The 14,176-nt window shown below is 33.4% G+C and overlaps 1 protein-coding gene across 1 annotated transcript; it reads right to left on the reverse strand.

Annotated features, from left to right (window-relative positions):
• Positions 1-4,455: 4,455 nt before the first annotated feature.
• Positions 4,456-5,303, reverse strand: LOC133195159 (uncharacterized). Its single transcript, XM_061331022.1, has 2 exons — positions 4,944-5,303; positions 4,456-4,812 (listed from the first exon to the last, which is right to left on the reverse strand). The coding sequence occupies exons 1-2, from the start codon at positions 5,301-5,303 to the stop codon at positions 4,456-4,458; spliced, it is 717 nt and encodes a 238-aa protein (XP_061187006.1).
• Between the last annotated feature and the right edge of the window lie 8,873 nt (positions 5,304-14,176).

Consider the following 14,176-nt stretch of genomic DNA (forward strand, 5'->3'; position numbering starts at 1 on the left):
TCAACAGCATATGATACAGAAATCCAAGAGAAGTCAATGGCATAGGATACAGAAATCTTAGAGAAATCAACAGCATATGATACAAAAATCTAAGAGAAGTCAACAGCATATGATACAGAAATCTAAGAGAAGAAAGAAATCTAAGAGAAGACAATAGCATTTGAAACAGAAATCTAAGGGAAGTCAACAGCATATGATACAAAAATCTTAGAGGAATCAATAGCATATGATACAGAAATCTAAAAGAAGTCAACAGCATATGATACAAAAATCTAGGAGAAGTCAACAGCATATGAAACAGAAATCTAAGAGAAGTCAATAGCATATGATACAGAAATCTTAAAGAAGTCAACAGCATACGATACAGAAATCTAAGAAAAGTCAAAACCATATGAAACAGAAATCTAAGAAAAGTTAATAGGATAGGATAGAGAAATCTTAGAGAAGTCAACAGCATATAATACAGAAATCTAAGAGAAGTCAACAACATATGATACAGAAATCATAGAGAAGTCAGTAGCATATGATACAGAAATCTAAGAGAAGTCAGCAGCAAATGACACAGAAATCAGGAAGTCAATAGTATATGATACACCAGTCTCGGAGGAGAAGTAAACAGTATGCATTACAGAGACATCTGTGAATAGGATACTTGTGGTACTTTTTTGAGAAGATGTTATAAATGTACTTGTCCCAGTTGTTCATAAAAAGAAGAAGTTTCCAAGGATCAGGAGAATACACATAAGGTATCATGAAGTTGTAATAGATTTGTAAATGTGGTGTTCAATCATTGTTGACCCATGCATAATACATTTTAAGAGATAACTAAAGTGATTATCATATTACTACCCTACATATATTTTTCAGTTTTTGACTGAGGAAGATAATTGATGGGGATGACAACAACAATGATGTTGATGAGGATGGGTGGGTTTTGTCCACGGAAACTTTCAGTTTTGATATTGACTATTTTAAGGTATTGTTCAACTACATATTAAAATCATCTTTTGATCTGGTTTCTTACTTTGTATAGAAGAAGATCCTTGCCTCTTTACATACATGTTTAAGAAACACTAACTTTGAATAAATTATATACATTATATTCACTTGATGTATATGTACTGCTACATGTATATATTTTGAATTCTTAGTTGTTTTTTTTTTAATTCTTATCTCTAATTGCTCTTTGAACTTAAATAATATCAATCTAAAAAAATGAATGATGATATTGCCAGCCTTTTCTCACCTCAAATCAATCATAAAGCATCAGCCATTATAGATAAACTTATATGTATATGTACAAATTAACATAAAATTATAAAGAGGTCAAAAGCCAGGTTTATGCTTAATTTTTTTTTTAAAATTACTTCGTACATGCTTTCCTGGCAATCTTAAGGCACAATATACTCTGGTAACAATCATATTAGATTATAAGATGTAAAGAGAACATATACTACCGTATATCCGTTTTTTTTTTCGCGTGTTGCAAATTTTGCGAAAAAGGGGTAGATTTGTACAGTTTTTATTTTGGTAAGATATTTTTTGCGATTTAAAAAAAAAAATCAAAAAAAGGTAACGTTTTTGTGGCACACGATAGCCGATATAATTTGCGCGTGTTTTATTTTTTGCGAATTAAAATGATCGCAAAAAAATGCGAAAATTAGATTCATCGCGAAAAAACCCGGATATACTGTATTTTTTATGTCTTCTTTCCAATGTTATGATTGTTAGTGTTGATTAAACAAAATTCTGTCGGATCTTGATTACAGTGGCACATATGGATAGGATGTTGATCAACAAATTGAGAATGATGTTGATTAATATAAAGTTATTACATTGGACAAATTAAATATGTTGTAAAAAAAAAAAAAATTCAATGTCAACCCCCTCCCGAAATACATGTATGTCTGAAATATTGCCGACTCGGCGTTAAACAATAAACAATCAATAAATAATTGTCAACCATTTATTTTCATTTTAATTCATAAAATAAACTATACTTATCAGTGCCCACAAATGTGCATGTAACATTCTCTATAATTTTTCTGCTTATTTGATAATTTTTTTCAAAGCCAATGATAAAATTTACGAAAACTCCCTTAATTACAGAAATTTGTGAAACAAATGCAGGTCCGTAGAAACTCTACCTGATGGCAGCGTAGTTATCAAACACGTCAGTTTTGCATTAGAAGAAAATGACAAGCATCGAGACGAAAATATCTGTGTTTGGTATTCACTATTTGCGCTAATGAGAAGTAAGCATTCCTGATAACATTTTCATTAACACATATACTTTATTTGTTCCTGTACTCACGAAACCCTTGTATTAACCACAAAAATTAACATAACCCATTTTCTTCTTTTCTTCTGTTTGTCTAGATCTTCAACTTGAACACTGTTCACTTAAAGAAAGTACATGTAACTAAAAAACAGACATAATCATTAAGTATTTATTCTTGCCGTTTTCCGTTCGGCGTTTTACCAACATGAAAATAATGAAAATGGTTGTTACTTCAGTTAAAGAAAAATAAGAATTAAAAAAATTCCATAGGCTAATCGGATGTCAAGCAGTCATATCCAAATTTGATTTCACTCGAGCAAACGTCTCATGTGATATAAATGTAAAAATGGCGTTTATAGATATAAATTGATCCATTATAAGTTATATAGATATCAGGTGTAGTGCCACGAGGATAAAGTTTTAAGTTACGTAGCGCTTAATAAAAGAATGATCAGAAACGTGTACTTTACGAGCACAGACTTTTATTGGTTTAAAGGCGAGTAAAAACCGACTTTTGCTGTGATATTTCATGCGAAGCTGCAAATTGAATTTTGAGACACAAACAGCCAATATGTAAATAATAAAATGCCAGAAGTTCAAAGAAAGCTATAATTGTATTTTGAAAATAGCTAAAAGTAGGAATTTTTCATTATCAAAGAAAGTCCAAAATGAAAAAAAATAATTAGAAGAATAAAGAAACAAAACCTCACAAAGCTCCATAATTTCCGAACTATCTATAGTGTTAACTGTCTTTAATTAGATCACCTGATAGCTATATATTCGTTTTAGGTTGCTGTTTGCCGACGATCCGTCGTAAATTTGTGGTCATATTTTAGCTTGTTTCTGAAACTTGTGAATCAAATTCAACAGATTTTGTTACAGTAAAATTTACCTTCTTATGGTGTTTATGTCTCCAACTTATTCGATACTCAAGAGCTTGCTCTGAGTACGATCAATTTTTGAAACGAGGCAGGCTATTCACTGATAAGTTGATGTTACAGGGATTTCAACAACCTCGTTGAAAGTCAGCATTTCGCAAATTTTATGGTCGTTTTAATGAAACTTTTAGCAAAAATAACCTATTATTAAGTCGTATTTTGGCTGACTTGTTTCATACCAATTGTTAAGCCTTTGTTTTTATACTGAATTGTCTACGGACAGTCCCGTCTACCTGGCAATACACTGGGCTCACGGCGGGTGTGACTGGTCAACAGGGGATGCTTACTCCACCTAGCTAGGTACCTGATCCCACCTCTGGAATTTCCAGGGGTCTGTGTTTTTTACCCCCTTTTTACATATTTGTATTGTTTTTGGATTTTTTTTTAGATCGATCACTGTTCGATATCTGTATGTTTTACCTACTGAAATCAGAAATAACATCTGCAGATTTCATGGTCAGTTAGACCAGCTTTGGTTAACGTGACTTATTCCTGTTCGCTCCTTGGAGAGCATAGGACCGCAACCACACCTCGCCAGCGGACTCTGTTTTGGGCTAAATCTTTCAATTGGGCCCATGGCAAGTAAAACCTGCCTCTTTTGCCTCCATTTCCACGGATCCCCTCCAGGTTTGCCTGGGTCGTCCAACCCTCTTATTTCCTTGTGGTTTCCAATTAAGAAGTCTGTTTTGTTATGTTGTCCGGAGATTGGCCTATATCCATCACATCACCATTTTCTCTTTATATCAATGTAGATGGGATGCTGGTTGATTCTCTCCCATAGACTACTGTTTGATATCGTATTGGGCCATCTGATGTTAAGGATATGGCAGAGACATTTATTGATGAAAGACTGTAGTTTGTTATTTATTGTTTTGGTCACCTTCCAGGCATCAAAACCTATAAAAGAACTTCTTTGACATTTGTGTTTAAAATTCTGAATATGCTGTTGATGGAGAGTGCCTTAGAATTCCAGATTTGTCTGAGGGTATTGAAAGCATGTCTTGTCTTATTAATTCGGATTTTGACAACGTCATCTGCACCATCGTCCTTGTTGATGACACTCCCAAGATAAGTGAATCTGTCAGTTTCTTTGATGTTCCCCCCATTTAACTGGATTGATACCTGCTTTTTGTTATTGATTCTCATCACCTCTGTCTTCTTGGTGTGTATTTTAAGGCCAGTCTTTTGAACTTCTGATGCCAATCGCGTTAATTTTTCCTGAGCATGTGAGAGAAGCTAAATATCATCTGCAAAATTCAGGTCCTCAAGCTCTTTGGTGAAGGCCCACTGGATTCCGGTCTTACTGCCCTTTGTTGTTTCCTGCATGATCCAGTCAATGACTATCAGGAATATGGTTAGTGAGAGGATGCAGCCCTGCCTTACTCCTGTTTCCACATTAAAATGATCTGTGGGCTCCCCATTGTGGATGATGTGACATGTGGCATCATCATACAGACTCCTGATGATGCTAATTAACTTTGGTGGAATTCCATAATGCCGCAATAGGCTCCAGATGGTTGACCTATCCACATTGTCGAAGGCCTTCTCAAAGTCCACGAAGACTGAGTAAAGAGGAGACTGCCATTCAATGGACTATTCAATGATAATGCTAAGTGTGGGAATGTGATCTGTGAATGATCTGTTTGGCGAAACCCTGCTTGCTCTGATCTTAGTTTCTTATGCTCCTTTCATTTTTTCCAAGATTACTTTTGTTAGAATCTTACTGGCAATGGATAAAAGCATGATGCCTCGCCAATTTCCACACTGCAACAGGTCCCCTTTCTTGGATAGTTTAACCAGGTATCCTGTGTTCCACGCATCTGGTACTTTTTCCTCTTCCGATATCTTTTGCAGTAGTGGTTGTAGCATCTCTCTGCCGACTTTGTTGGAATAGATTTGAGTGCCTTAGGAGGGATACTATCTGGACTGGCTGCCTTTCCATTTTTCAGTGTCTTTATAGCCTTGGTAAATTCTATTCTAGATGGTGGTTCTGCATTGATGTAAAGATCTCCTTTCATTGCTAGTATACTTGCAAGATGGGTGGCGGTGGTCGATTTAGAACTTCCGTAAAGTGCTCTACCCATCTAGCCCTGTGTCCTGTATCGCTAGTGATGATTTTCCCTTACTGGGGTGTTGGTGCTCAGATTTCTTCTTTTCTGGTTATTTCGTATAACTTTTCATGTTGTTTTGTCTGGCTGCTCTCTCTCTGCCTCTTCAGTCATGTTAGACCAAAGCCTCTCCCAAAATTATGATTTGTACGCGACTCCAGCGTCTTTAGCTACGTTTCAAAACTATGAGTGGGCTAAGTTGGTTGTATTTTGAAAATGCATTGTTTCTATAAGAATCTTTTTACCTTGAACACATTATTTTTCTGCAAGGACTATTTTTCCTTTTATAGTCTCAGACTTTGTGAAAAATTTGACATATTGATCTATGTAGGGTTTAATCTATAAGCTATATGTTTATTGAACTGGGCAGTAAACAATATCTCTTGGTATGAGATAGGGTAAGGTTATATATATATATATATATATATATATATATATATATATATATATATATATATATATATATATATATATATATATATATATATATATATATATATATAACCGTAACATATATTACTGCACATTTTCATTACAACTGCAATTCCACAATCATTATAATCATTGTAATCTTACAGGAAAAGTGTATTTTCTAAGTTGCAAGATTGAAATGAAATTGCGACAATTAAGAAATAATGCTAATTTTTCACACCAATCAAAATTGCAATGATTTCAATTGGAATTGCAAAGTGGAAACAATATTACAAAGTTTACATTGCTGGCTGTAATTTGGTTTAGAATTTATTGAATCGAAGTTGGCTGCAAATTAATTTCTCTGTAGCAACAGCATCAGATAGACAATATCTTGTTGATAATTTTGTTTTGCTTTAATTCTTATCGGGATCGGTTTTGTTGCAATCTGGATTGGTGCAAATTTGAAATTTAAAAATTATTATTATTGCTAAAATATATTCGATTTGAAAATTCAGTAAAAAAAAGGAAACAAAGACACTAATATTCCAGTTTCTAGAGTTTAGTTGTTTCATCAAAGTATGAAAATGTATCCTTCAACACGATTGTTTGTTAGAAATATCACGGTCTTCCAAGTTGTTTATATACCTTTGAAAGGTCACTTAACACTTAAGAAAAAGAATTCAATCGACTTAAACAGCATCATCAAAGCACAATGAGTTTCAATACGTCTGATGATGAAGACCGAATTCTTATTTTGCAACAAGAAATCGTCCCTTTTCTAATTGGACTGGCAATCGTATTGGTGAATTTCCTTGCTCTGATAATTTTGGCACGATGCCAAAAGATGAATATCCAAATCAAAGCAATGGCCATAAATTTGGCTTTCGTTGACTTAATGACTGGTCTGGCCATTCTTATAGACTCTTTTCTAAGTCCAGTTTTACCAGTGACCGTATGCAGGCCACTGATGTACTTATATTGTATTGGAGTCATCGTGTCATTTGTCACAATAACGGGGCTTCTCTTAGATAAGACTTATAACATACGGAGAACAGCAGTATGTGCATCTTACATTATGACTGGAAAAATTGGACTTGCTACCGTCACTATGGTTTTCTGTTTTCTTCTCGCTTTTGACGTGTGTCTCTACTTGCTTATGTTCATCAAATTACACAAATTGTCCCATTCTGTATATCCCAAAAGCTTCATGAAGGGAAACCTCTACAGCAACCAAGCCAAAGTTCTCATAAAATTATCAGCAATCATCGGAAGTTTTATGTTTCTTTATACCCCTCTTATTGTGATTGATGTCATTGTCGTCGTCGTGGACAACAAAATGGGAGAAACACTTTTGACATGGCAAAGCTTTGCTGGCTTCCTGATTCTACTGAATTCTTTCCTCAATCCTTTTTTATATGTGTGGCGATTCACGGAATGTAGATACACTTTCCTTGCAATGCTCTGCTTTTGCTGCAAATCTCGAAGGGAAAAGTATGAAAACCTCAAGAAAAAAATCTTTGTTTCTTTTCTAGAATCTGAAAGTGCAGGTATACCGTATAGAAAGTAGAAATATGACAATTCGAATTTTATTTCATATTAGAGTAGAATCAAGGTTCGAAAAAGATGTTTTTACGTGTTTAAATTCTAAAATAAAAAAAAAAACCACAAATGAACAAAGACTATTTTGTATCACATTTTAAGAAGAATAAGTTGAAACATCTTGGAAAAAGTTAAATAAGGACACCTCTAATATGTAGGACAGCGATGTGAGAGAGAGAGAGAGAGAGAGAGGATGAGGATCGAAGTTTAAGTTTCTCATTTGCAAAGTTTGAAATCCCAAGAAAAAAGCATCAAGTAATATGTGTTTGATACATCATTCAAAGGAACATGGGTCTATTATTTTGTGTGCATATCGTGTTGTTAATTCTTTTGTAGCATTAAAAATAAATCCATATCCTTCAAAAGATATTGTAAGTCGTTTTTCACTATTTATTGTAAGGGTACCAATGGCGATGGTTTTAATTTGTGCCATCTGACAAATACATGTACTTTATTGTGTTATCTGATAACTTTATTCACTTTGGTTTATTGATAAAACATGAAATTAAAACCGTTAGTTTAATATACCAATCCGCATGCAATATTATAATTTGTTTGTACAAATAAATTAATATACAAGTTTTATTATTAGTAATATTGAACGGAAAATTCCACTGTGTTTGTAGAAGTCCATCTAGAGTGGGATTTCCGAGAGGAAATACCACTACATGGAAAATCCTACTCAACATCACTGATATCCAACCCTGTCTACATTCGTACACCAAATAAAAATACATTATGAAAAATGTTTCATGAACTTTGAGGATATTATATGATATTAATGGTGTACATACTGATTTTATCTACCAGCCATTTAGCCCCAGGAAAAAACGATCAAAGGCAATGATGGATTGGTTAACAGAAATCACTTTTGCCTACATAAATGGGGAAAATACATGCAAATAAGGTGTTAAATTAGTTTAAAAGTTGAAGCTGTGAAACGTGAAGACAACAACCAGTGATCAATCTCATTAGTCCATTTAAGCCTAAATAAAAGCTAAGAATGCCTAAATTTATTACAAATTAATACATGGTAGATTTCAATACATATATTTTTAATCTCTCGTCAACTTCCCTTATTTAGCATTATCACCTGCATATGGAGTTTATGTCTCCCAGTTGCTTGGAGAGCATGCTCGATATGCAAAAAACTTTAAAACAAGGTTAGTTATTGACAAATAAGTTGATGATACAAGGATGTCAACGAACTCGTTTAAAGTCAGCATTTCTCAAAATCTGTGGTCGATACAATGATTGATTGATTGTATGTTGCTTTACGCCCCATTCGAGAATTTTCTCTCATATACAGACGTCACCGTATGCTTTTGAATGGCTTCAAATTTAGACCAGTACTCGGCACTTAGGGCCATTGAGCAGTGAAAGTTTTTCAGAGTGCCAACGCGTACCGTGACACGGGACCTCGTTTGAAGGTCTCATCCGAAAGACCAGTTACTTTCACTTTTATTGCCGGTGTAAAGACGAATAATGACCCCCATAGAAAGATGACAAAGGGTATATTTGAATGACATTTTTCTACGGCTTGGGGGTCATTGTTTTTAAATAAAAACCCAAGGGGTTAGTTTTCTACATGTGCTTCCTAGAAGAAATTGACCCCCGTTGAAAAATGTCCCCCATCCCCGCAGAGTAATACAAGTTTAAAAGAGTTGACTGATGCCAAGGTTGGGTCTCAACTTTTCATTCTCTTGCGTTTTTCTGACACTTGAGCACTTGAACACGCGATTAAAAAGTAACATAACAACATTATATATGTTTCTATCTATTAAACCTATTGTCGCCCATAACGAAAGTAGGGACCACATATTGTATCGCCAGACCTATTATTTTGTCTGAGCATTTTCTCGGAGATTACTTGGACAACCTTGATGAAACTTTTCAGAAATGGCGATCGACCAGAATTTCTAAATGTGCATTAAACATTTTTATATTTCAAAATGACCGACTTTGTCATAGAAACAAATAAAAAATGGTACAGATGTTCTCTCAGATGAATTGAAAAATATGTTTGAAATTTCAAAGAAATAATTATGAGCAACTCTGGTTGTGCTATCTAAATTTGTTACTCTTTAAAATCATTGTTATGGAAAGTTTCGGGAATCTTTTTTATACAACTAATGAGTAAACTATTTTTTTTTTTTTCACATTTGGAGATTTAACGTATTGTAGACGCTTAAGCCCAAATAACAACTGAAATATCTAACAAACGGGATGACGTCCAAATCGGTTTTTCCATTGCCAACTTCTCACCTATATTTATACAGTAATATCCCAGTTTCGCCGGCAAAAAGTCTCTCATATTTGCTTGGACAACTTATTGAATTACATATTTGTTGGAGCATTATTGATGTTTATTCTTCAGACAAGACTTATCATTCCTTTGATAAAATAAAATAAATAATCACTTAGTAGCTTGAATTATTATATCAAAGAACAAAAATTTTAATTGAGAGTAATTGAGAGAATGTTAACGAAAAAAAATTGAAGTATCATAAGTACTTTTCTTTATTACTTAGTATGTAATCAATATAATATATATATAGCACATGGATCCAGTGCACGCTGGGGACAAGATATCGACATCTGATAACTTGTTTTTAATTGACTCCATTCCTTTGAGGTTTTGGAGGTTTCATGGAAGTTTACTTCCAGTTTATTTTAAAATTGCTTACATCTCAACTTTTGTTTGCCATATACTGGATATTTAACTATTGCTTGTTGTTTCGGTTTTGATGAACATGAACCAAACGTCTCTAAAACATCATTAATTCTTCTGATTTAAATTATTAGACACATTCGCTATATGTCCAAAAATTCCACTTTTTTACACTGTAAATCCATTGAATTAAAACAATCAAACTTGCACTCAAACTTGATTAACCGGTAGATAGACATCTCTCTTTCTCTCTCTCTGGAATATATATGGGTTAAATAAAAATAATCTTTAAAACAATGATAATTTGTCAAATCAATATGGATGCATTTCCACATAGTGTAGATTGAAGTCGATTGGTGTTGTCAATTAATCATAAAAGACAGTCCAAAATATTGTCGCAGTTTTATAGATTTACCTCAGTCGATTTACCTCAGGTGAGCATTTTGGCCCTTGCCTTTTGGTTTATAACTCTTAATCTTTTTAACCCCCCCCCCCCCCCAAGAAAAAAATATATTCTCCTTAAAAAAAACAAGGTGTCACTATTTTATGGGTTCATTTTTCTATACGCAGGATATGCAGATTTTAAGGGTGATACCCGCTTTTTCTACAGACAAAGAGGTCATTTTTCGACGTTGAAAAAATGACCGGGCCTCGGGATCATGAAACAGACTTAGACTTAAGTCAAAATTTCAGTCATCTGGAATATTTTTATTACTTGTCAACTGAATCTCTTAATTTTCACACAACAGCAGTTTGACAATGCAATGTTGAAAACCATTTTTATTTCGGACTGTTTGACTTCTAAATTATTTTAGTGCAATATACAGGTTTGGACTTAAGCTTAAGATGTTTCATGATCCCGGGGTCGGGAGTCATTTTTGACGTCGAAAAATGACCCCCAGTCATTAGAGTCCTTATTCGTCTATTCACCGGGCGCTTGGCGAAAGAACTGTCACTACCTATGTTAACGTCTTAGGTTAGACGCGGCGAGGCAAACGAGAATCGAACACGGGCTTCCCGATCACGAAACGAGCGCCTTGTCGGTACAATGACCTTGTTCGCAAATACAATCTATCGTTAAGTCGAGTGTTGATTGACTTTTTTCATACAAATTGTTAGGGCATTATTTTCACACTTGTTTCCCCCGTTTGCCCGATAATGACAAGAAGCACATTGCGGATGTGACCAGTCAACAGGGGATGCTTACTCCACAATGACACCTGATCTCACCTAAGATGTTTTAGATGTCTGTGTTTGTTTTGATCTCAATTTGTTTTGTTCCAAAGGACTTTTGAACTTGCTTACTGTTCTTTATCTTCATATTTCATCTAATGGCTGATCACTCTAACTGCTTTAAAATATAATGGAATAGGAACTTTTTAAATTTCCAGTGTGTAGATGGTTTTTAAGACTATTAAGTTTACAAAGGAGTAATAAAAGATAGAAAAAAGATGGTACGATATGGCTAAGAAAACCCTTGCATTTTAACATACAGGTGACTGTTAAGGCCCTTGGGCTTGTTATTTTTTAAGGTAGAATTTCAAGATAACCATTTATTATCACTGTCTGGCGATTTTATTAATAATCAAAATAATACGGCCTTTGGTAAAATTTTCACATCTAGACAGGTAGAGCGAAACTTGCATAATTTCATTCCCCAGTGCTGATATCCAGTAATAAATGTTCATACCGACTGGCCTGGTTTTTTTTTTTTTTTTTTTTTTTTTTTTAAGTTTTCCATCTCTAATAGAACATAATGCTCTGATATTAATTTATAGAATTTTACAATAGAAAATGATTTTTCAAGAGAAGGTTTCAAAAATGTAATTAACTAAGCAGTAATTCATTAACAAAGATTGCATTGAAGGCTATGGGGACAAGCGGTTTTTTTAAAAATAAAAATTCAAATAATAAGAATATCAATAAATACTGTGATGGAAAGATGCATTAAAATATTAGAAATAGAATGACAATAAATTTGAATTTTTTTTTTACCAAATAAGTTCTTAAAAGCGCTCTGTACCTTAAAGTGAAAGTTGTGGGTCCCGCGGATGAGACTTTAAAAACCGAGGCCGGTGTCATGGAAGGCGTTGGTACGATAAAGAACCCTATCCTATCTGCTCAAAGGCCCTGAGTGCCGAGAAAAGGTCTTAATTTGAAGCTCTCACTGGTATATGGTGACGTCTCTATATGAGTGAAAAAATTCTTGAATGGGACGTAAAATAACTTATAATCTCAATCAACCCGCACACATCTGTTATGTATTCAATTTCATTGAATCTGTTGATATTAGGAATGGATTACCTTAAATACATGTATCATGCTTAACATCTTGTAGAAATCATACCAGGGGGTGTTCTCGCCAGTGGAGGTATTCATGTAATTGCAATGCAAATGCCATTCCTGAAAGAAAACTTGGAAACCATGGTTATTTTTGGTTCCTGGTCATACATGATTTCTATAGTACCATATGGAAAGTAGTTTTTCTGTAGTGTGAAATTTTTAGTATTTGGTGAGTCAAAAAGTACTTTTAAATTCATTTGTTAATTTTCTTATTTCAAACAGTATGTATAAATATATAGATTCGGTTATTATAATAGTTAAATATTTTGATATCAAGACCAAACTGTATTATCATGCAAAATTAAACAACAAAAGAAATTACCGGTTAAATATGAGGTAAAGAAATTTATATAATTTTTTTTCATGTCCATATACAAAGTGCTTCATATTACTATTGAAATATATTGGCTAAGTGATTATACGTCAAGTGTGAAATTTTTGTTGTCAGTTTAATTTCTTGGAAAATTCGTTAACCAGTTACTAAATATTTTCCAATTTTCAAAGGCTAGTTTTAAGTGAATAACAATTTAACACAAAAATTATGACACCTCCTGCTCTCAAGTTTCTGGTTGAAATATTGTAATATTGTAGGATCTAGTGCTTTATCATGTAATATGTATGTGGGCGGTTTTCAGCTTTTTATTATGATATAGTGGTTTGTCACCATGTAATATGTAAGGGATGGACTCTACTTATATGATTGATGCAGTACACACTGCATTATGACGTTGTCATGTAAACAAATGTTGATATTGTATTGCTAGACAGTTTCATGAGATATTGTTGAACAAACAGTAAGGGACAGCGATACTAAGATGTTTTATATTAATTCTTCATCAATATCTGCCATATTACGGCTGTGATTTACTTAATTTGGTAATAATCATAACACAGTTGTATATTGGGCGCCTGCCATCTTTCTTACGAAGGAAATAGTCACATGTCATGAACATTATCGTTTAAAAATAGATAAGATCTAAATAACACCGTTTCTGTCAGCAACTGCTTATAATTGATACTTAAATGTTACTTTATTGCAAAAGTGTGATTTAATACTGTTTTGTTTGATAATTTTTTTTTTAGAACCTTGATGTGTATTATTGTCCTGTATTATAACGCTGTGGGTTGTGTGTGTCCGTTTTATTGCAGATTGTTTAATTGTTAAACTTATTTTATTATGCATATCAAATAGAATTTATAGCTGTTACCGTGCCTGCAGAAAGGACATCTTTGCGAAATTATTTTCTTTGTATTACACAAATTGTATGTAAAGTAGTGAGGGCTCAAGAAAAGACAATTATTCATTGGTTTGTTTCGATAACGTGGCCATTTTAGAAGTCTTTACATAGAAGGAGCGACATAAAACAACATACAATCAATCAATCTACTGGAAGTTTAACAAACAAACAAATAAACAAACATAAATCGTCTCCATATATGTGAATAAAATCCTCTAAGGGAAGTTTAACAAACAACTGAATAAACAAACATAAAATTATCGCATCCTTTGTAACCTCTGAACTATTTTTTTTTTTTTTTTTTTTTTTTTTTTTTTTTTTTTTTTTTTTTTTTTGCTTATTTGATTTTTCGATACTTCAGAAGGCATGACTTATGATTAATTGGATAGAGACCGGAATGGGCGAGTGCAACTACAGCAAATGTACTGTATTTTATCACCCCATACACTAAACAAATAAGCCATCCTTTAAATTAGTAATATTGATATGTTTCTGTATCACACTTTGGGGACTTAAAATGATAAGTTCTTGATATACAGTATTAGAAAAATGCATATATAAGTAATAAGAGTCCATTTCACGAT

This window comes from Saccostrea echinata, unplaced genomic scaffold (genome assembly GCF_033153115.1).
Source record: "Saccostrea echinata isolate AGI-Se365-2 ecotype Australia unplaced genomic scaffold, CSIRO_AGI_Sech_v1 ptg000029l, whole genome shotgun sequence".
NCBI lineage: Eukaryota > Metazoa > Mollusca > Bivalvia > Ostreida > Ostreidae > Saccostrea > Saccostrea echinata.